The sequence below is a fragment of the Phlebotomus papatasi genome, chromosome 1 (genome assembly GCF_024763615.1).
Source record: "Phlebotomus papatasi isolate M1 chromosome 1, Ppap_2.1, whole genome shotgun sequence".
NCBI lineage: Eukaryota > Metazoa > Arthropoda > Insecta > Diptera > Psychodidae > Phlebotomus > Phlebotomus papatasi.
Genome location: NC_077222.1, coordinates 22,276,991 through 22,301,485, shown reverse-complemented (window position 1 = coordinate 22,301,485; position 24,495 = coordinate 22,276,991). Strand labels below are relative to the sequence as shown.

General features: G+C 31.5%; 2 protein-coding genes across 3 annotated transcripts in view; one reads left to right on the top strand and one right to left on the bottom strand.

The window, feature by feature from the left end:
* The first annotated feature begins 1,622 nt into the window (after positions 1–1,622).
* Positions 1,623–3,319, top strand: LOC129798221 (tRNA (guanine(10)-N2)-methyltransferase homolog). The gene is made up of 3 exons (XM_055841250.1): positions 1,623–1,780; positions 1,843–1,908; positions 1,973–3,319. The coding sequence occupies exons 1-3, from the start codon at positions 1,715–1,717 to the stop codon at positions 3,266–3,268; spliced, it is 1,428 nt and encodes a 475-aa protein (XP_055697225.1). The 5' UTR covers positions 1,623–1,714; the 3' UTR covers positions 3,269–3,319.
* A 4,208-nt stretch (positions 3,320–7,527) lies between these two features.
* The window catches only part of LOC129798188 (G protein-coupled receptor kinase 2), a 70,620-nt gene continuing 53,652 nt past the window's right edge, over positions 7,528–24,495 (bottom strand). Inside the window, exons 9-12 of one of the 2 annotated variants that reach the window (XR_008751390.1) lie at positions 23,516–23,719; positions 23,076–23,339; positions 13,719–14,370; positions 7,528–8,352 (exon numbers count right to left, since the gene is read on the bottom strand). Coding sequence is in view for 1 of the 2 variants with exons in the window: in XM_055841212.1 (XP_055697187.1) it covers positions 14,302–14,370; positions 23,076–23,339; positions 23,516–23,719 (537 nt within the window). In the remaining variant the exon portion in view is untranslated. Of the gene's footprint in view, positions 8,353–8,660; positions 14,371–23,075; positions 23,340–23,515; positions 23,720–24,495 lie in introns of those variants that run through there. The other variant, XM_055841212.1, reaches the window with a different exon arrangement.

Sequence of the window (24,495 nt, the reverse complement as noted above, 5' to 3'; positions counted from 1 at the left end):
TACAGGTTACAATATCTAAGTGTTACGAGTTCAAGCCTCGCAAAGCCTTGGACGCTTTGCCACTTCTTTTTTAATTTCGTTTTATATTTTTTTACTGTAACCTCAGTACGATGTAAATAAAAATATATAAATACAGTGCCCGGTGTTCTTATTCAGATAGTTGGACTACAAAATGATAGATCAACTTTATGATAAATAATTCAATTCAATTTATTAATATTTTTCATAGGACAATCTGTCCTCTGTACAAATAAATACAAAAAAAGGAAAAAGAAAATAATAATATTAACTTCAAGAACAGCTAATGTTAAAATAATTTTGAGGTCATATATGCATGTGCCTTCACCAATGAAAATGAATTATCCTGTGATGTTTTTGTTTAATAAATGAAGTACAGTAGACTCTCTCAAATTCGGGCATTTGGGACCGAAATGTCACCCGAATTAGAGATAAATTCGAGCATGAAATCATTTGAAGTGCAACGATTTTTTGTTTACCTGCATACTCATATAAAGTTTACATGCTCATATTAACTGTAAATTTCATAAAAGCCCCTTAATAATGCAAAATAATATCACAATTGAGATAAAGCATGGCAAATTTGAGCATATTTGCTTCATTCGATATTCATAATCGAACTTGAAAAATGTCAACAAACTTTCTTCAAATTTAACTGCTGCCCGAATTAAAAAGTAGCCCGATGTTAAAGGAGCCGAATTAGCGAGAGTCTATTGTATAATAGCAGAGAATTATCTAATTATCTCTTTATAATCTTCTTTAAAACTTTTATTTTATTCTAATTCTACAAAAAAAATTTGTATTATATTTTCGAGACGTTGAACAAATTCAAAAAATCCATCTGGATTACGAAGCGGACATCTGTCATTTTGTCTCCCAATCATTCCAAGTATAAAGCGGGCACTGTACAATATTTTTAGCACATTACTGTTCTGAAGTGCTTCTACATTATCGACCTTTCTTTACGGTTCCTGTCTCGACTGTTTTCATCAGTTTCCACCGTGTTCTACCACCCAACAATAATGAATTATGGACAGCAAACTCCAAAAAAAAAAACTCATTTTTAATAAGAATAGCACCATTATTCGGATAAGATGAGATCTTGACGGTTCTTTTAAAAACGAATCAATCCTGGAAAGTAAGCACTTAGCAATATTACTGCTAATAAAAGAATTCAATAAGACTTGCCTTTGTCTAGCTTTTTTATTAAAATAATTAATGCTTCAGCTTAAAGAAACTTAGGCACGGAAATGACGTGTCAAGAATGTAGATCATCCGTTTTTTCTTATTTTTTTCGTTACTATTTAAATTTAACCGATAATACATAATATATTCAAAAAATAAAATATTTATATTATATTTATTGGAAGTAATTTGGCTTGTTAAATCCAATAAATAGAAAATAAGTATAATTTATACGAAGGGGGCGTGGCCAATCTTTTTTTTTCTAAATAAATATTCAGGGTATTTTGGCCCTTTATTTCAGGTTCCATAAAATTTCTCTTAAATTCTCCTCAAAGTTTACAATTTATCAAAAAAATCAATGTTTTTTTTAATATTTGTTTTTATTTCAAAAAAAATTAAAGGTATTTTTTGTGTTCTGAGAAACCCCTTGGCATCCGTGTGTTTTTGTTTACAAAGTGAACTCATGCTTCTCTCTTCGTAAAAGTTGAATAACTGAAGAATTAATGAAGAAATGTCCCGGAACTTGAGGAAATATATTCTGTGGTTTGCTCAGGAGCATGTGGACTTCCGTTTTCCTGTAAATTCAGAGATTATCGCATTTTTCCAATTGAGGTTATATTGATGAATTTCTTCTTCTAGGAAATCCAGTCTATCCTGAAATTATTCAACATCTCGCAGAATTGGAAGAAACCAGAAAATCCAGAGGTAGATAGAGAAGGTAACTATCCAAGTGTTTAAGTTAATTAACCAGAATTTTTATTCGGAGAAGCTCCCTTTCTGGATTATTGATCTTCCGGACGAGGAATCTGCCAGGAAAATAGCCTCGAGATCTGTGTCTTTGAGGTGCATTGTGGAACTCTGGGCTCATGCTAAGAGTATCCCAGTGCTGCACAGCCATGTCAAAGAAGTCATCCAGAAGAATCCTCAATGGGGTCAGACGATATTCCACAGAGACTCTTCGTTCCGTATGAACGTTGAGACTTACAACAAACACATCAGCCAGGCCGAGAAAGTGGCCAAAATTGACACATTCACCTACATTCCCGTGACTGGAGATGTTAATCTTAAAAATCCCGATGTCCAGTTCACGTACATTGAGTTCTTCGGGCTGGATCCAACTAATGTTCCTCCTGAACCGGATGATGTTCTCTTCGGCCGGTGGATAGCAGACGGGAGACGAAGTGATCTCAAGGAACTGTCCCTCAAACGAAGGAAGTTCATTGGGAACACCTCAATGGATCCTCAGTTATCCCTGCTCATGGCCAATCAGGCCCTGATCCGCGAAGGAGATCTCATACTTGATCCCTTTGTGGGCACAGGATCGCTCCTGGTGAGTGCAGCACGGTTTGGAGGCTTTGTTCTGGGCACAGATATTGACTTCCTAATGCTCCACGGACGAACGCGTCCTTCCCGGATAAAACAGAAGGTCCGGGAGAAGGATGAGTCCATCAAAGCCAATTTGACTCAGTACGGCTGTCAGGATAAGTACCTGGACGTCTGTGTGGCGGATTTCTCTCTTCCCATCTGGAACAGCCACCTCTCACTCGATGCCATCATCACTGATCCTCCGTACGGCATCCGGGAAGCTACAGCCAAAGTAGCTTCGAAGGAACCGTCCGGTGAAAAGCCCCCCTCACCCGCTCCAGGTACCTTTCACTGCCCATCTCGCTCCCACTACGACCTGGAGGATATCTTCCGGGATCTCCTGGCCTTCGGAGTGCAGCACCTGAAACTAGGTGGAAGACTCGTGTGCTGGCTTCCAGTCTTCAGGGAAGACTACACTGACTCTTCCCTTCCCAGCCATCCATGCATGGACCTGGTGGCGAATTCCGAACAGATCCTAAGCGCTTTTAGCTCCAGGAGGCTTCTGACCTTTGAAAAAGTCGCTGCAGGAGATGGAAGGGCAGCTAATGGAGAGCCTTCTGGAGTTCAGTTGAATTTCAGGAAGAAATACTTCTTCCACAGTGAAGAATCCAGGGAGCAGAGGAGACTGCAGAGGGCTCAGCTCAGGCAAATTGGCCGAGAGGAAGCAGCAAAGCGGAGAAAAGACAGGGAAGCCAGCTAATTCTTGGAAAATCATACAAGTGTCAAATAAAAATTTTAAAGTATGATAAAATATTGTTTTTTAATGAAATATTCAATTCAATTCAATTCATTTATTCATCACAAAAAAATAGGGTATATTTCCCTCTTACAAATTTGTGGCAGATGAAAGATAAAAAATGCAAAAAAAAATAATCAGTGAAAAAAAAGATTTTGGAAGAATAATAAAAAAATAGTTTAAAAAAGAAAGAAAAATTGTTAAGATTCAAAGAACTAATCAGATGAGTTCAGGAAGTGCTCCCTAATATTCGAATCAAAAGACGAAGAACTACAGGTTTTATACAAATCTCGAAATCATTTGACAATTAAAATAGAAATTTAACTAACAGTATAGAATTAAATTTGATTAGAAAAAATATATTTGATCAGTAAAAAATCAAATTTGATCCATCAAGAAACAAATTGATCAGTAAAAAAATGAAATTTGGCTATTAAAAATCATATTGATTATTTAAAAAAGTAAAATTTGTCCATAAAAAATTAAATTTGTTCAGTAAAAATTCAATTTTGACCAGTAAAAATTTAAATTTATTCCGTAAAAAATTAAATTTATCAATAAAAAATGAAATTTACTCTGTAAAATTCATATTAAGCAGTGAAAAATCAAATTTGGCCAGCAAAAATTCAATTTTGACCAGTAAAAATTTTAATTTATTCCGTAAAAAATTAAATTTATCAATAAAAAATAAAATTTAGTAAATAAAATTCATATTGATCAGTGAAAAATTAAATTTGGTTAGTAAACATTCAATTTTGACCAGTAAAAATTTATTTATTCCGTAAAAAATTAATTTGATCAATAAAAAAATGAAATTTAGTCCATAAAATTCATATTGATCAGTGAAAAATTAAATTTGGTCAGTAAAAATTCAATTTTGACCAGTAAAAATTTAAATTTATTCCGTAAAAAATTAAATTGATCAATAAAAAATGAAATTTACTCTGTAAAATTCATATTGATCAGTGAAAAATTAAATTTGGTCAGTAAAAATTCAATTTTGACCAGTAAAAATTTAAATTTATTCCGTAAAAAATTAAATTGATCAATAAAAAATGAAATTTAGTACTTAAAATTCATATCGATCAGTAAAAAATTAAATTTGGTCAGTAAAAATTCAATTTTGACCAGTAAAAATTTGAATTTATTCCGTAAAAAATTAAATTGATCAATAAAAAAAATTAGTCCGTAAAATTCATATTGATCAGTAAAAAATTAAATTTGGTTAGTCAATTTTACTGATTTTACTGGTCAATTTTGACCAGTAAAAAATTAAATTTGATCAGCAAAGCACAAAATTTGGTTAAAAAATCATGTTGATTCATAAAACATTAAATTTGGTCAGTAATGGCTTCGGCACACCTTTTAGATCAGGAAAATTTCATGAAGTCGAAATTCGAATTCCTTTTTTTCTCACATGCTTTGAATATGTCTATCTCATTCTATTGTACTCTTCTTCTTCTTTTAAACATCACTCCAAATTCAATTCAGATCAATCGAAATTGGTATGCGAAAGTATGAGATAGTCATATGGAAAACATGTGACAAAGAAAGGAATTCGAATTTCGACTTCATGAAATTTTCCTGATCTCAAAGGTGTGCCGGAGTCATAAAAAACAAAAATTTATCAGTAAAAAAAAAATAAAATTTGGTCAGTGGCGCTGGCACACCTTTTAGATCAAGAGAATTTCATGAAATCAAAATTCACTGTCCCTTTCATGTTCAAACGTTTTCCATATGTCTATCTCACTCTTTAACATTCTTCTTTTTCTAAACATCACAATAAATTTAATTTAGTTCAATCTAATTTGAAATAATCACAGAGACACATGCAAACGCAAAAAGTTTGAGAAAGAAGGGGATGTGAATTTCGATTTGATTAAATCTGAAATTTAAAATAATCACAGAGACTTATGCAAACGCAAAGAGTTTGAGAAAGAAGGGGATGTGAATTTTGATTTGATTAAATTTTCCTGATTTAAAATATGTGCTGAAGCCACAAAAAAAATTTATCACCAACATATCTAATCAAAATATTTAATCAATACAACAAAAAATAAAATTTGGCCAGGAAAAATTCAAATTTGATCAGCACCAAAATTAAAACTTTAATTTAATTTTGGCAAAGAAAAATAAAAGTTTTTTTTACTGACTTTGAGTACTTTGACTGTAAAGGCTTTTTACTGACCAAAATTTCATTATTTTGCTGAGCAAATCAGTACTTTTATGAATTTGGCAAACCTTTTAAATCAAGAAAAAAATCCATGAAATCAAAATTCACATATTCTCAAACATTTTACATGTCTTATTCTTCTCTTTCACACTCAAAATCAGATTAAACAAATTGAATTTGTTGTGATGTTCAAAAGAAAAAGAAGAAGAGTGCAAAAGAGTGGTGGAATATACGCAAAAAAGCTTGTGCGAAAGTAAGGGACTTGGCAAAGGATGTGAATTTTGATTTCCTGAAATTTTCCTGATGTAAAAGTTACGCAGAAACCATTATCCTTTTTTTATTTTTAACTTAACCAAATTTGATTTTTTACTGATCATTTGTTTTTTATGCCTCCCCTACAACTTTTAGATAGATAAAATTTCATGAAATCAAAATTCGCGTCCTTATTGTCCTTAAAAAAATTGCATCAGTCTATCTCTTTCTTTCGGACTCAAAATTAGATTAAACTAAATTTAATTTGGTGTAAGGTTCACAAGAAGAAGAAGAGTGCGACAGAGCAAGATAGACATACAAAACTTTTAAGAAAGAAAGGGATGTGAATTCCGACTTTAAGAAATTTTTCTTGATCTCTAAAAGGCATATCTTTTAGATTAAGAATCAAAAAATAAGGCATTTAAAGGAATCGGAGCAGGATGTCTTCTATGGCAAAAATGTAGTCCTAAGTGAAGTCTATTGTGTGCTGAAGAGAGTATGCATTGATATTTAGTTTAGTTTAGTTTAGTTTATATGATTTTTCAAAAGTTGCTTTCTTAGGTCATTTTTGAGAAATTTCAGTTTGATTTTGTTTTTCCGCCCCCAAGGATTTTTTTGAAAAAATATCAAATAATTAGGTGTGATTCCTTCTAATCACACCTATTTCAAATTGAAGCACAACTACTTACCTTTCCAACGGATTCCAGCCCATGTATTAAGTTCTGTACACTAGAACCAGAGGAATAATTGAAATATGAGACAAAACAGCAAAAACAGAAAAAAATTAATTAAAGAAAATTGTGACGTATAGGAGAAAAACCAAGAACAGATTCTTGATCAGGGGACTCGACTCTACCAAACGTACCATGTGAGATCTGTGTGCCAAAAAAAAGTTGTCAATTTGTTGCATAGTGTAATACAATTTTACTGAGCTTGGAAACAGAAGAAATTTACTGTGCCTGGGAACAATAAAATTGCAAGTCTTGGGAACAATAACATTTTACTGAGCATATTGTACTTGTGCCTGGCAAAACAGTAATTTTTTGGGAACAGAAAAAATTGACGGTGCTTGGGAACAGTAAGAATTTACTACGTTTACTGGAAACTCGAAACAATTTTATTGTAATTTGGAACGATAAATCATGGCAGTTCCTGGAAATGATTATATTTTACTGAGCCTGGGAACAGTAAAATTTTATTGTGCCTAAAAACCGCAAAATTTTACTGTACTTTGAAACGATAAATCTTTGCAGTTCCTCAAAATAATTATATTCCACTGTACCTGGGAACAGAATAATTTTACTGTATCTGAGAACAGTAAACATTTAATCTTCCTGAAAATAATAAAATATAACAAATATAACAGTGTTTGGTATTAGTAAAACTTTTCTTGAGATCGAGAAAATTTCACTGAGCCTGGGAATAGTAAAGGGCCAGAGGATTGAATAAAAAATTACTGTTCCTAAAACAGTAAATATTTACTGTTTTTGAGAACAGCATAAAGCATTGCTGTTTCAGTTGGATTTTCATGATTTTTCATCTAATTCGAAGAATATTAATGAACATGGAATTAACTTTAAATTTTAATGACATTTTGTTTTCATTGAAAAATTTTTAAAACCTTCAAAAATCGTCCAAATCATACGAAAGTTCGAGCTCCCTTAGTTAGTGTATACTCTCCTTCCTCTCCATTGCTAAAAAAAAAAACTGCAGCTCACCAGATTCGAACTCAAGGCTTCCGAATGATTGAAAAATCTTCCAAATGCTCCCAACAAGAAGAGTACAGCAAATAAAAATGTTTTTCAGTTTTTATATTCTCTTTTCTTTTTATTAGTCAATATTCTTCATTTTATATAATTAATGTACGTATTAATTTTTTTCAAAAAATTTCTATTCATTTTTTTTCAGCAAATTTAGTCTCTTCGAAACTTACAAATAGGTTTTTTTTTTTATTCTCTACCTTCTTGACTTTCGGCTTAAATTTCTTTCTTTCTTATTTATATTTTTTTTATATTTAAATTTTCTCCACATCTTGACTTTTTTTTTTATCCAAAACACATTGAGAAGTTTCTTTCAAAAGGACTTTTTTAAATGGTTTTTTTTCTATTTCCTTAAAATCTAATCTGTTTAAATTTCTTCATCCTCTTTTAAGTAATAGGTGAGAGGAGAATAAAAATTCCTCAGTGGCGACACATTAATGGTTTTTCTTTTTGCATCATTTTTCTTTTTTTCAAATATTTTATTCACTTAATATTTTTTTTATTAGATAAATACTAAATATGTATAAGTAAAATCTTTTTTCAACATCTCTATTTTTTATAATGAATTCAAATTTCTTTTTTTTTTAATTTTTTCATCCAAAATTTTACTTTTTTTTCGATAAATAAATTTGACACAAATATTCGCACATGATATTTTTTTTTCATTGTTGCTGTTTCTTCAATTAAAGTTTATTTTTTTCCAATTGTACAATATCTATCAAAGTTTCTTTAATCCTTACAAAATAAACTGACTATCATGTCTTTTGTTTTCAAAACATTTTGTAAAATTCTCTTTGAACTATTCCTCAATTTTTTTAAAAAAAGACTTTTCGTGGGCTGAAAGAGAACTTAAGAGGATTGTGCTGAAAGAATAGGAAAGAAATAAAAATTCTAATGAGATTTCTCTAATTATTTTTTTGTTTTTATTAGAATTTTTTTCAAATTTTTCTTCTGCTACAGTAAAAGTTATTTGTCCAAAAATTATTCAATCATTCTTGGTTCTCTTGATGATTTCTTTGAGATTCTTTTCGAGATGGCTGTTGTTTTTTATTTTTGTTTTCTAAAGATACTTATTGCGATTTATGCATACTTTTTTATTATATTTTTTCATTTTTTTTATTTTATAGAATTGTAGTTTGGAATGTAATTATTTTATTTATTCTAGTTTACAGTTTAGTGATTTACAATGTGTATTTCTTTTTTTTTTCCTTCATTTATTTATTTATTCTTTTAACTTTATCATCCTTAAATATGTTTCTTATTTAGTGTCTCTATTGTTAAGTTTTTTTTTATTTTCCTTTTATTTTTATTTTAAAAGCTATCAGTGGCCATTATGTGTTTTTTTATGAAACGTAAGGACGCTTTTCTTAAGTAATTCCGTGTTTTTTTTGTGTTTAAGTTTCTTTTTTTATTTATTTATTTAATTTAATAACCATTATTCCTCTGACCGCTATATAAAAAAAAAGTTCTACTAATTATCTTGTAAAATTATCAAAGAAAACAAATAAGAGATAAATCCTGTTGTATCACCATCGATATTGAACGCAAATAAAATGCACTATTTTTTTCTTAAGTATCACCGTCCCATGATTTACAAATTAATTTACAGGAAAAAAAAATATTGGCAAATTTCATTTACAACAAAGAAAAAGGTCCCAAGTCTCAATTTTTTTTTGTGTGATTCTGTTGCATTTTATCTACAGTTTAAGATTCTTCAAAATTTCGGCATTTAAATTATTTGAAAAATAAAATAAAAAATAAAGAAAGCTTTACAGATTATTTATGTACAGAAGAAAGGAGGAAGTATTCGGAGAAAATTAGAGCCTAACTATATCCAGGAAAATAGTAATAATGTCTAAATAAGCTCCACCCTCTAAAAATTATAAGCCACGCCCCTTCAGTAAATAAAATAATAGGATTACGAATTTTTAAATACGTCATTTGTCCACTCAGATCAACTATTCCTGATATTTCAGTCAAAAACTCAGTTTGAAAAAATAATAAAATAGGTCACGCCCTTACGACACTTCTACAATAACACATTACCTCTACGGGTTTTTGTCGCTAGAGTAAAATTTGGAAAGGCGAACACTTAAGGAACAGCTCTACTTTATATAAATTTGTATGCTGAAACCACCCTTCATGGTCCAACTTTTAGCGCTGTCCAGCTTTTAGCGCTGTCCAGATTTTAGCGTACTCCGACTGTGATAATTCTTAAAAAAAAAAGTTCTATGACACTTTTGACAATTGAGTTAAAAAGAGATGGAAAAGCGTTCCAGCTTTACAGAGTGCTCGAACTCTCGAGAAAGAACCATCCTTGTATTATCTTTTCGCATGTTTTTTGGGAACGCACCGCTTCACTACCGATTAAATTGATTGACGAATTACAAAAAACCCATTCCAAAATAAGAAATTGCTTTAAAAGTGTAAGATTTAGAATACTTTAGCATGAATAACGTCTCATGACCAATTAAGTCCGCCGATGCAGCCGGATTGGAAATTTCAAGACCTCTCAAAAAATTCCAAATTCAAGCAAATCGATTGAAAATAGGCCCTCCAAAGTGGTAAAACTTTGACCTTCGAAAATTCGATATCGAAATATTTTTCGAACGTAGTTGTCCAAGGACGAAATATTCCTCCTGACTAGCTCCAAAACATATTTGAAAATGAAAGAAATCGTAGGAGCCGTTTCCGAAATAAACCAAGAGAACATGGTTTTGGAGGGAACGGAAGGGGGTAGGGGCATAAAGACTGCCCTAGATAATATTGACTTATGGTGAGGCCGTCGAAGATAAGAAGTCGATATCTCTTACCGTTTAGCCTCTACCCGTGTCACAAGCTTTCGAACAAATAAAACATATTTTTGATTTTTTTTAGAAAGATAACATCACTTATGGGAACTATACCGACACATGACCGAACTATTTCGATGTAGTAGTGTTGAAAATTACAAGGTCTTTTAAAAATATATATATAAATTTAAGCAAATCCCTTGAAAAATATGCCCTCCAAAGTGGTTAAACTTTGATCTTCGAAAATTCGATATCGAAATATTTTTGGAACATAGGTGTGTAAGGACGAAATATTCGTGCTGACTAGCTCCAAAACATATTCGAAAATGAAATAAATCGTAGGAGTCGTTTTCGAAATAAACCAATAAAACATGATTTTGGAGAGGAAGGAGGGAGTTGGGCTCAAACAGAAGTAGATTTGGATTCTCCAATAGTGTCTTGGATAAAAGGTAAATGGGACTCTATTTGCACAAAAAGTCGTTGAAGTTCGAAGAATTCAAATTCGATTTCGAATTTTCATACTAAATTTTCGAACAAGGTGGGGAAAATTTATCAAATAACACACTAAAAAGCTGGCAAAAAAGTTACTCACTGCTTATGGAGTGATTAAATACTGAGGCAAGAACAGTAAACGTCGTTGTTCTGCTGTTTTCCTCACAACAATGTGATGACCGTCACATTTTGACACTTGAACACTTCGAAATTCGAACAGGATCTAACTTCCGCTACCTTGCGAAAGTACAGTGCTGTCTCGTTATATGCACAGTTTGGGTACTTTTTTTGACAGTTCTCTCTCTGAATATGCACAACTTTTTTTGAAAATCCTAACGGTTTTTTTCTTTCTTTTAATAAATTATATTTTTTTTTATTGTTCTAGAATTTCCCGTGTTATTTTAAATATAATATGAGACAGAAAAAATAAAATTAAGTAAATTAAAAACAAGAAAAATTAGTTACCAAGAAAATAATTTTCTTTATTACTTTGTCAAAATGTAAACAAATTGATTTTGAATGCAACCGACACAAAAGCTGTGCATATAGAGAGTGTGCATATAGAGAGACAGCACTGTATTAAGAAATAAGAAAGTCTCTTTTTTGGATCTTCAAATAGATTTTCGAATTTTTCCAATTAATCGTACAGTTTTTTTTTCGCTCACCGTTTACCGCATTTTCGTTTTATTTTTTCAATTTTCTTATATTATTTTCACCTAGTGCCACCGAGTATGAGATAAGGTAATACGGTAATCGAGAATTTGCGTAAGAATTGCAATGAAAATGCATAAATTAACGAAATACGGTGAGCATTTTACTGTCAATGTGATTCTGCCCTAATTCGACAAACATTTGCATTCTTAGTCGAAAAATTCATAATTTTAAAAATAGCAAACTTGTTTTACAAAATTGAACTACTTTCGACTAAATAGTAAGTTGATGCAATGAATTACACAGTAAAAAAAACTTAACACTATTATAGTGTTAAATTTGGAAAAAGTGTTTAATTTAAAATTGTTGAATTTAAAAATTGTTGAATTTTTGTGTAAATTCAAAAATTGTTGAATTCTGTTGATTGTTGATTCTTTTCATTTCGAAGATTTTGATTTTTTTGCCTTTTTAGACATTTTAATTGGTTTGTCCTGTAATCGGTATACCCCTAATTCGAAATGATTACATTTGATGCTCGAATCTTCACGATATACATATTATGCATATAAATGATTTGATGTTCTATATGACTTTTGCCCAATGAAAAGCATCTCGACTGAAGTATAAGTCTTAATTGGAAATTCAACAATTTTTTACACAACTTTTGTTTAAAAATTCAACAACTTTTGTCTCAAAATTCAACAACTTTTGCTTAAAAATTCAACAAATTTGGTTGAAATACACAAGGCTTCACACTATAATAGTGTTAAAAATTATGATCAAACTATAATAGTGCTAATTTTTGATCATGTGACAAAAAAATACCATAAAGTTGTGTATTTTTTCACACTATAATAATGTGAAAAACTGTAATCATACTAGTGGTAATTTTCAGAATTTGTCAAACAGTTTTAAATCACGAAACATTGTTGAAAAATTTTTATGATTATAACAGTGAGAAATTTCACACAGATCGCAATTAAATAATTAATTTATCCGATTTCACACTATTATAGTGTTAAAATTTTACACATTTTCAAATTAAACAACATTGTTGAAAATTTTTCAACTATAATAGTGGTAATTTTCAATAACGTGACAATAAATTACCAAAATGTTGTGTATTTTTAAACATTTTTAAATTACTAAACAAATAAAATGGTCGATTTTGCACTATTATAGTAGTAAAATTTTACACATTTTTTTAATGTGTAACAAACTTTTGTTATTTTTAATACCGAAGTTCTGAGATACTTTTCAAATCTTGCTTGTGAAAAGTTCGATATTCTTTAAAATGTTAATAGACTTATGTATCAAAATTGATTTCCTTTGGCGATTGGTAAATTGATTAACAAAACTTTTGTGATTTTCATCATCGAAATAATCTCCTTTTGACAAATTTTTGCCAAATCTCAGAAATTCACTGAGAAATTCAAAAGAAATCATAAAAAAAGGACGTTGAAGTAGAAGAATTTAAAAATCATTGACAATCTTCGATTTGTCAAATTGTTAACTTTCGTACTGTCAAAAGTTTGACAATTCGAAGACTAACAAACTCGTTTGTGTCAAAACAATTTTTGTTTTGTTCGAGAGTTAGAAAATTATTTCAAAAGGGGGCGTGGCTTGATGTACTAATAGGTGGGGCTTAATTATAAAATCCACTACGATTTTCCTGCAAAATAAGAAGCTTCAAAAATTTCAGGTTAAAATATAAGTTCCAAGTATAAAGATTTATTTTCCCGAAGGAAAACTTTTATAAAACCCACTTGTGTCATTTATTTTCATTCTTTTGCGCTTTGTAAAAATTGGCTTAATATTTTTTTTAGAAACTTTTAGTTGCACTGCCTCGTACAAAATTTACTCAATCACTTGACTTACTAAAAGAGCCAATTGATTCAGTAATTTCAGCATGAGTTAGTAGCATTTTCTTTGGAGCTCTAAATGAGACTCATTTTTATACAAATCAATTTTTTTTTCCTATCATAAAATCTACAGTAACAGGTATGAATGACTTTCCTATCTAAAAAGGAGAACCTACATTTTTTTTTAAAAGGATTGTCCAATTGGACTTTTCTACAAAAAAAATTCCTAATATTTCTTTTTTCGATTTCTCCTAAGAAAAATTCCCAATTTTTGTATCCCATATTTCCCTCCAAAAAAAAAGAAATCACGTCAGATTATTCCCAAAAATTACAAAAAAAACTAATTCACAATATTTCCTTTCATTTTAATCTGCACCCTTAAAAAAATATCCTAAAATAATGTTATAAGCGATAAAACTAAAAGAATCTTACCGACAATGAAACAGTCACATTGAATGATGAATGAGATGATGATGTTTGAGATGAATGAAGGAGACGTGTGCTTGGAACAACAGCAGATTTTTTTTTCATCTTGTTCTTCTTGTGTAAGAACTCGTCAGAATTTCATCTGATTTCTTCAGTTCTTTTCTCCATTTTTTTTTTCATTTCTTCACCGTTTTTTTTTCTTTTTTTTTTAAATACTAGTTTCATAGTAGTAGTAACAGTAAATTAATTCCTTTTGTACTGGAAATATTTTAGAATTGAACAGTATTGCATTGTCCACAGTGACACGTGTCAGGGACGATGATTGGGAGGAAGAACGCGGCCAGGAGTTACTATTTGATGCTGTCAGTGTTATACAATGGGATGCCTTTACAAAAGAACTCACACGTGTTCTCATCTTATGCACTTTCATCCTGTCGAACAACAAATGTGAGTGACTGTCTGATTGTGGAGTCGTAGCTGAACTCCATACCTCACTCACGCCACCATCTTCATCTCTCATCACATCACCAGCTGAATGTACTTGTGATTTCTCACAAATCTTCCATCGACGTGACAAACGATTGCGCTATCAGCTCTGACTAGGCAAGAGAAGGTGCTCCGGTATAGGAATTGGCTGTGTTCTTGGTGGTTGCTTCTTCTGCAATCGTCAAAAAATCAAGGGAAAAATATTCATATTGCAATTGAAAAAAACACCAATTGCGACGAATGGGGCAGTTCACCTTTGAAAACTACATCTTTTTGAATAAAACAATTTACATTTGAGAATCGCTTTAGTTATCTCTAGGTGATCGATTATCAAGAGAAACCATTTGAACTTAGTTTATAATTCATTTAAGCATAGAAGACTGAAAAAACTATGATGAATGAAACTGCCCCGTTTACATGTTTCGTTCCAATGATTTAATTCAATTTCTTCTTGCGCCCGTAATGTAGGCAAATCATTTTTACAAGTTTTTGGTACGTCAGTTAAAACCAAGGGGGAGATATTAGGGTCGGGAGTGGTGTACAGGTGAAAATGAAGTGCTTGGAAGTCTTTGGAAGTGGGAGTGTTCAAATATAAAGTTTTTTTTGCCTAATTACGAATTTTTCAGACTACGTTAGTTTTAGTTGAGATTTTTAATTCGAGCGACAGTATAATTTGAAGAAGTTTGTTGAAATTTTTAAGTTCGGCTATTACAATGAAATGGAGCAAATACGCTCAAACTTATTATATGTAGATTAATTTGTGTCGTAATTTTTTCTAGGAAAATATTCAGTTGAACAATAATTTTCCTTAATTTTTGCAGGAATTAAAAATTCATGTAGTGGCTCGCAAATAATGACATAGCATTGCAGTTGACTTTCAATCAATTTGATAGTATAATTTTTTTTCTCTAATTTATCGTATTCGTGGGACTTTTTCGTCGTTAAGTGTCGTGTCGTTAAGCGGTATCCGTTAGGTTACCTCTACAATTTTTTCTTTACCTGTTTGCATTTACTGGAAAGGTTTTAGTGTATTATAGGGTCGGAGGAACGTCTGTTCGACAGGGAACCCCTATTGACACTTTTGTCAAAATGTTGAAAATTATTTAATGTAATTAGTAAAATATAAGTAATAGCCGTACTCACTATGGCGCTGTTATCTTGTAATATTGTTATCTCGTTATCTCGTTATGTTCTCGTAATGTATTTTATAAGGAAAAATTATAACAAGATAACAGATTACGGAGATTACGAGATAACAACGCCATAGTGAGTACGGCTAATATAACGTTTTTTTCTGTAAAATACCTTTTACTATAAACAGAGATGTTCAAATTTCATATCCAAAATGGTACAGAGTGGGGTGTCAATAGGTGCTGACACGAGTTCTTAAAGTGTCAATAGACGTTCCTTTCACCCTATCTCTTCGATGCCAAAAGTATTCTTTAAAAAAGTAGATTTGTGTTTTTGAGGACTATTACAAAATGAGGAACGAAAAGGTGCATTTGTAATATGTAATGCTAGACTAGTTTTGGAAAGGTCTAAGTGATGTACATCCATTAAAGAAACATTTTGGGGGTTTATTTAGATTTCGTCCTTGCTCTAAGGATTATTGAAAAGTGGCTTTGAAAATTTAGAAGTAGGGATTTATTCTTCGAAATATCAATTTCATTTTAAAGGGTCTCTAATATTGATGCCAATATTGTGAGAATCCTAGTAGAAGAAAATTTGTGGATAGCAATTGAAGAAACTGTTAAAATGTTGGAAAACAATAATTAAATCGTATTTCGTTTTTTAGAAAATCTTGAATGTGTTTAAAAGCTCGGCACGTAGGTGCCACATTCTTTCATTCAAAGGGAAAAGCATAACTTTATGATTGTGACCATTTTTCTCCTGATATGTTGCGATAAATTTTTTTTTTGCGGAACGATTGGCGACAGGTGATGAGGAATTGATCTAATACAACAATAGCGAAAAAGATCCCGGGAAAAATAGCCAAGTTTGTTGCAAAAGTTGATTAGCAATTATCTAAAACTTTGCCCAAGAGTGCAAAATGTTTTAATTAGAAAGGATTTTGAAACCAGAGAGGAGAATCAAGCTCAATAAAATGTGAAGATACGTCTGAAGTGTTGAATTAGTTGTTGCACTCGTACTTTTGAACTCTTACAGACTTTCCAGCATAGTCAAACGACAATACGTATTTTTCCAAAAGTAGCTTCACAGCCTTTTAGGAAAATTCAAAATATTTTGATACCCCTTCGTAAAACGCAGATAATATTAAAATATTGAAAGTATGCAAGAATACCTGGCGCAATAAATTCAAAATATAAGCAAAATTTTAAAAAAATATGTGTAAAAATAAATTTCTTGAGATTTTTTTTAGAATTTCCTTAATTAGATTTTTCATCATAATAAATAAATTATTCATTTCTAAGTATAAGAAGTGCAAGAAGTGCTGGAAGTATTGCAGCATTTTCGAGAGTGTTGCGAAGTTCTGGAAGTGCGAAGGGCTCTTCCATACAAATCGTGGAAGTGCTTGGAAGTGGTGTACACATTTTCACCCAAATATCTCCCCCTTGGTTAAAACAGCTCAGATTCTACTAAACCGATTTAAATCTTCACAAAGAAGAAGTTAAAGGTCTTTACGGGACCGATAATTTTCTAGAACTAGTAAAGTTTCTAAAAACCAAGACCTGAGGCGTTGCTGTAGGGGAAAGTGCCCATGCTTTCCATCAGAGTTGGCTGATAATTGTATGGGACCTAGGTTCCTTGAAAATTCCATGAAAAATGTAAGTTTCTCCGTGAGTTCCCTGAAAAATATATAGGTACCCTGGGCTTCTTGAGAGTTCCCTGAAAGTTGTATGGACTCCGGGTTCCTTGAGAGTTCCATGAAAAATGGGAGGTTCCCCGTGAGTTCCCTAAAAAATATACATATAAGTTCCCTAGATTCCCGTGAATTCCCTGTAAAATGTATGGATCCGATTCCCCGTGGATTCTTTAGCAAAATGTATGGGTTCCTGAGGTTTCCCGTGGATTTCCTGACCAGTAGGGGAATTCTGTAATTTTCGTGGCATTCTCACGCGTGAGTTCGAAACCTGACAATGCCAATCGAGCTTTTTTTCTTGTCATATCATATGAGTTCGAAAATGCAATTCATTGAATTTTTAATGAAATGCCTTTACTTAGTGATATTATGCAAATAAAGTCTGTCTTGGTTAATTTGTTTAACAACATTCATTGCCATTTGAATTGCCAGAAATCTCAAATATGTGACTTCTGACAATGTCACGTGAGATGAAATGGCAATGTCACGGCTACAGAATCGCATTTTCGAAAAAGCTCTCCTGAGACTCAAACCCAATTTTTCATATGGCATTGCCAGAGCGTTACAGAATTCTACTCCAGATTAGTTCGAGTTCATCGAAATGAGTTTACCCCTTGATTTTTTCTGAATAACTAAAGTTATTTTTTTAATAATATTTGTACATAATCGTAAATATTAAAAGAAGGTTTTAGAGATCTAGGACATTTTTTACAAATGTCGAGGTATTTTCTATGAGCTATTTTTATTTCTTTTTAATTTCCATTTTTAAGCAAAAACATCTTGGGGCTACAATTACTATACATAATAATTTTTTTAACGAGATTATCATTCATTGATCTTTTCATAAAACGTTCTTAAATGTTATGAGCTCTAGAGATTCCAATTGCCCATTAGAAAACCCCGAATCTGCTTCTTTTGGATTTTCTAAGGTTTGAAATAAAACGTTTCATTCTCTTTGTTAATTAGTTTCATTTTTACTGTTGAATATCGGTTAGTAAAAAGCGTCTTGTCCTTAAAGGGTTAACAACGATTTTTCAAGGTCAAAATTTAAAAGGGCTCTAGAAAGCGTATTTCTCAATCGATTGGAATAAATTTGAGTTCGTTGGAAAGGTCTTGGAATTCCTGACTAATTCTCAATTTGTTTTAACCCGATATAAATCAATAATACCGGTAAACAAAAGTTTTCATTTTTTTGCATGCTCCTGCTATTTTTCCAGCTTAAAAAAAATGTATTTATAAAACTAAAACGATTCTGTGTGTGCCATAACGTGCGACAATTTTGTAATTGCAAATATTTTTATCTGTAATTAATTTGCTATAAAAATCATACCATTGAAAAAAAACTGCCAATATTTGTTACTAAATGGCATAAATAAATAGATCAAACTGGCAATAAAATGTGACATAAAAAAATGGTCTGATTTTTGATGTGATACAATTGTCTTCAAAGTATAAATATAACTTTATTATATCCGCAAATAATAAAGTTATTCAATGCGTTTTGCTTTTTTTTAAAACATTGTAAAATTTTATGCAATGCCAAATGCTTGACATTGTTATCAAACAAAATCTAACAACCGATAACTTTTACCAATAAAATTTTATCACTCAATATTATTGCTTTTTGCCAGTCTATCAAAGTGATTGCAACTATATTTAGAGGAGTTCAACAAATGTTTCAATTCACTCTAAAATAAATCCCAACTTCTTTGAGCCTCTCTCTCTCTTTCAATCTCTTGGGACAGTGCGAAGTTTATGTGTGAGGCTTCTCTGAAGGAAAGTGCAAATGAGATACTGAGCATGAAATCGTTCGGAAACATTTCATGAATAAAACATGGAAAATGTTTCACATCAGATTGATTTCCAAAGTGACCACAACTAAATAGTTTTTCTTCTTTTTCTTTTTCATTTATTTTCTACAACTGCAAAATTTTATTTGAACTCCTCTTTGGAGGAATATTGAATTAAGGGGGAAAAAATAATTTTCTGCAGCATTTCTGACACACAAATTACCTTCAAAGTGATTGCACAATTAACAGTCTGTGTGCAGAGTTTAACAGTAGCGCACTTCTTGCGACAAAATGTTCGGAATTCTGTGGAAGGTTGAGGAGACGCAGAAGAAAGGAAGCAAAAAAAAAACACTTGAGAGTGATTTAATCTGAATCTCAAATATACATGAATTTTGCAATAAAAGAAACGAGCAAATAAATCAATTAGAGCGTCGTATGTCGAGTCAACTGCAATGAGCTGCATTTAATGAACAAAGATTGTTTTAGCCAGAGTGCCAGAGTTTATACAGTGGCAAGGAAACTCAGTGACTTATCGAATTATAATAAAATTGTAATAAAAACAACAGTATCATTAGACACAGAAAATAATAAAAAGATATTAGGGGAGTGAGGGGTTGCTTGGACAGGGGTATTTTGGAACAAGATAGATTTTTCTTTAAACATTTTCCTTTTCCAAGAAAATCTATTTATTTTCCGAACTCCATTGAATCCCTTTAATAAAATCAATTCTAGTGGGTGTACTATGAGCCATACAAAATTCTAATAAAGTTTCTTGGCTCTGTCGAATAATAACAAGGTAAAAACACAATTAAAAATCTAATTAATTTAACAAATTTTACTACAAAATTGATTAAAAACGGTTCAAACTCGATTAGAACCAGTTCAGACTTGTCAGATATTCCAAGACCTTTCCAAAGAATCTAAAATCATCCAAATCGGTTCAGAAATACGCTCTATGGAGCATTTTTAAACCTTGACCTTGAAAAATTGTTCTGAAGCCCTTAATAGACTCAGGTTTGTAAGAATTAGCCCAGAAGATCATGCACTGAGAGTTGAAGAATCAGCCAAAGTTTACAGATTAAATAATCTCCAGGATCAGATTGAGTCTATTTTTAGGCCTTTAGAAATGATTCAACAGTAGGAGAGGCTGGGGCAGATTTAAACAATTAAACTTTTTTTCAAGACTCATTTGCTAAACGAGTATGAGCCAATATATAGCACAAATCCTGGATAACTATTTATTATGCCAAAATGTGTATTTTCGAATGTAATGTATAGGTGAAATTGCCTCAGATCGGGTAGATATTCGAGAAAATTTAGATTGTAAAATTTGGAAATAAAGGATTAAGTGAAGTAAATTTATGCCAGGGACCTCTAATTGATGATCCTAAGACAATTAATGTGTATGGCAATTTGTAAAAAAAAATCTTTACCGCCAAATTTTACAGGATAAATACTCTCGAGGATCAGCCTGAATCTATTTAGGCCCTAAGGCTCTGCCATATGATATAGAGCGATCTTCAGATTAGAGGTTTACCCTAGTTCTCGAATGTTTCAAAATCCTAAAAAACGAGCAATTTTACTTGCTTTTTTTTAGAATATAAGAGCAGTTATCATTAATATCCAAATATAAGTCAAAATTTTCCAAGAAATCTTGACTAAGAAAGTATTTAGAAAAGTTAAGTCACATGACTAAGCCTTAGGTTTAAAACCCGTGTAACTTCTTTCAATTCTAACTTCTCTTGAAAAATTTTGTTTTAAGACTGGCTATCAAGGGTAAACAATCCATAAGATTCATTAAACCTAAAAGAAATTACTTGTTATTTAGGATTTTGGAGACCTCCGGAAACTGGGTTAAACCTCTAATCTGAAGTCTAATTTAAAGAAAGGCTGCAAAATTATTCAAGTCTGTAGCACGATGAAACTTGCATAAATTAAGTTAAACTCTTGGCTAAACTGTAAGTAATTTGACCATCCATTTTTTTATTACAAAGCTAATTTATCTATTAGCTATTGACATCACTTCAAACTTTCTTTCTTTAAGGAGTTTCATGGGTCAAGAAGATTGAAAAACAGGACATTTTCTTTAAATTTTTTTTTCGACAAAAAAGAATAATATAATTCAAACTCTTTGCCATTTAAAAGTATAACACTTTCTGATTTTTTTATTTAAAAATTTTCAAAATTCAGCCATTGAAAGGCGATTTTTGAAAATCTTTTTTTTCAAAAACATAATTTTTGGTGAACAAGATTGAGCAGGGCTATTTGATATTAAAAACGAAAATAGTTTCTGTTAGCATATGAGCTAAAATAGTTCTTGAACGAAGGATTTTATGTTTACTTGATCCAAGGGCCTCTCGACATTTCATTTTTCCATACGTTTTTGCATATAGGCACTGAAGATTATTGGCAAGTTTTTTCCTAAAGAGAATTGACCTCTCAGTCTGGTATATTTCGAAATCGTACAATAAAAGCTATCTAAAAATACATATTTCATAATGTTCGCCAAAATTATACAAGAACTACGAGCAAATTTGTGTTAGTCGCGGTGCAATAGCTGCAAAATTTTTTCAATGAAAAGTGAAAAATAGCTTCACTTTTTATTAGGCTTGATGGGCCCCTGCTTGATCACAATTTATTCAACAAGACGAAACTAGGCGTAAAATACGTCAAAAATGGATTTTATATAGGGGAGACTGGTGCAAAAAGTCACAAAATGGATATTTTATTTTTTTACATGCTACTCGAGCGCTTAGAAAATTTCTAATTAGCACAGTTTTATAGGAAATTTACCGCTCTACAACTTTGTGAAAGTAATTTTCCTCTATTTTGTAAGGAAATACGTTTATCGAGCCAATTTATAAAAGGTAATTTTGTGACTATTCCCAAAAATGCTGGGGAAAATAGTACCAGACATTGGGTATTATCATATTTGAATTCGCTTCATTACAGGCTTCTGTAAATTTGAAGAAAAAAAATACCTAGAGGACATATTTTCATAGAAAATTTATTCATCTACACCTTTGTAAAACACCGTTTTCTTGTCCGCCGAAAAGTAAGTTTCTTTTTAAACGGTCTCCGACAATCAGACCCTAAAGGCTAATTTTTTGAAATTTTTAAATAAAAATTTTTAGAAAATATAATTTAAATGTTGCACTTTTATATACGTTGAAGCTTGAATTAAATAATTTTTTTATGTTGAATAAATATTAGAGAAAAATATGCTGCTTTTTAGTCATTTTAGGTTAGGAGAGCAGTTAAATTTGTCTTGTTTAGAATGTTTATTAAGTAAAAACATTTGATTAATTATTTATTTTGATGCAAAAATGGATTTTTTTCCCATTTTTTATAGAAAAGTCAGGGGTAAAATTAATTATGTGGAGAATTAGATATTGGGGTGTTACAGTGTAGTGTTTCCTTCTAACAGTGAGAAAAAAAGAGGGTGCGATTAACTTTTTTCCTTATAACTTTAACACTTTTTAAGTGTAAAAATATATCAACATTTTTAATGTTAATTTTACACATTTTTAAGGGTAAAATTAACATGAAAAAGGGTACATTTAACCCATAATACACCTAAAAAGCATAATATTTACACCGATTTCAGATCAATAATGCAGGGTAAAATTAACATTTCTGGAATGTTATTAGTACATATTTTAGTACAATAGCAGTTACCGTCACTTTGCTAATTTCAATACACGACAAACTTTTTCGGATTTCTCTCAGTGAACGATTATTGAGCAAATTACTATTTAATCAGAGTAATCAACTCCTCCCCTATTCACTGAAATATTTACCGGTTTGGTTCAAACATCTTTGCTACAGGCTGCGAAAAAGTACATTTGCCAGCTAGCTGCCCCGATCTTCCCTAAATATGTATTAGACTTCAGCGCCTCTGGTGGTTGTTTTACAAACTTCACTTCTTCTAAAGAATTGTTGGCCACTCAAAGGCCTTTAATTCTTTCTTTATAAAGATTTAAATCGGTTAAGCAGAATCGGAGCTACGATCACTTAAGTACCAAAAAAAAACGGAGAAATTTGTTTTGCCTACTTTACGGACACAGCAGCAAATTTCTGGTAAATTAGAATTTACTTGGGACCCTGCTGAAAACGTGTATTTTTGTCTTAAAATTGCTTTTTATAAATTCAAAAATGCAATCCAAAAATATTTGTAATAAATCCAAGATTATTTTGGATGTATAAACGAATACAGAAATTCAATAAATGGTCATTACGGAGAATAACAATTCAGAGACGGCTTACCTTTCTCCTGAATGGAAAACAACTGGACTTCTCAACAGTGGGTGGTGCATTGAGGAGTAAATCTGGTGTGGGATTTTCATTTGGTGCAAAGACATTCAACTCCCTAAAACATTCTGTCTCAATCATCTCATTTTGCCACGAAATGGGCACGGAGCCAGTGTTGAATTTTGTGTAGAAATTCTCATCGGATGCATCAATATTCACACCCTTTACCGTGGAAAATTGCTCAATGTCAAGCACATCTTTGGCATAAACAGCATGTGGCTGCAAGAAGACAGAACAAAATGGGAGCATTTTCAATGTGATGATGTTGGGGGGATATATATAATAGTGTACATATTTGGCATTGTGGAGCTTTTGTGTTGAAGGGCATATATATATATAACAACATTTAACAAGAGTGGAGATAGATAGCAGGCAATAAAACATGATTTTCTTACATCAGGCACAAAAGGCGGATCGACCATTCCCGCCTCCAGACGCTTCCAGTTGATTATGTTGAAGAAGGGATGCAATTTCACTTCTCGCGCACCATATCGACCATTGCGGCAGCCCAGACGTGCCTTCACAGATTTCATAAGTAATTGTTGGCATAAGGATTTCGCATCATCACTAAATTTATGCGAGTATTTTTCAGCGTCCTCCTAATATTTTGGGGATCATAAACAACCATCATGTGAAATGAGGGTGGAATTTTGGGGTAGGTACACCCACAAATTTGATTAAAATCAGAGTTGAATTAGGCTGAACATCAAAAATTTCTAGATAAAGATAATGATTTTTATAAGTTTGCATTGAACAACAATTCAATCAGAAAAATCAAAATCAATGCCTATATCTTGAGAAATCTAGCTATAACACTTCAAACTTTATCGATGAGAAAAGTCAGAAAATTATTAGCCAAGACACAAACCATACAGTTAAAAACTCAAGAAAGGCTTAGGCACGTCAATTTAAGCTAAGAATCTTCACAATTTCTCTGTGGTCCGATGTAAATTTCGACCTCGTCGGAGCATGGCCAAATTTTTTATTTACAAATTTTGATACCAATAGATCACGAATATCATGCCCGCCAAAAATCGTTTTTTTTTTTTCGTCTTTGTCGTCGTCTGTCTGGCCGATTCTGTGTAGTACAAAAGCTTTTAATCAGAGATCGGAAAGAGATATCGACAAGGAATTTTCTGCAAAGGTTAAATATCGGATAAACAACATCAAATACAGTGGGTGTCAATAGTTTGTTGCCTAATGCATGTTTGAGAAATCAAGTGAAAAAAATTACAGAAAAAAAAAACTTTTTCAAATTTTTCTTTTTGTAGATGAGTTCCCTGTAATCCGTAGATATTATTTATATTTTTCAAAAAAAAATTAATTTTATTTCATATCAAAAATAAATTGTTTTCCAAAAGTTAGTCATTTTTGA

Bases quoted from the DNA above. Each gene is read 5' to 3' on its own strand.
- LOC129798221 (XM_055841250.1), top strand. From the start codon at position 1,715: ATGTCCCGGAACTTGAGGAAATATATTCTGTGGTTTGCTCAGGAGCAT. The intron at 1,781-1,842 runs GTAAATTCAGAG...TTCTTCTTCTAG, and splicing joins ATGTGGACTTCCGTTTTCCT to GAAATCCAGTCTATCCTGAA. The intron at 1,909-1,972 runs GTAGATAGAGAA...TATTCGGAGAAG, and splicing joins AGAAACCAGAAAATCCAGAG to CTCCCTTTCTGGATTATTGA.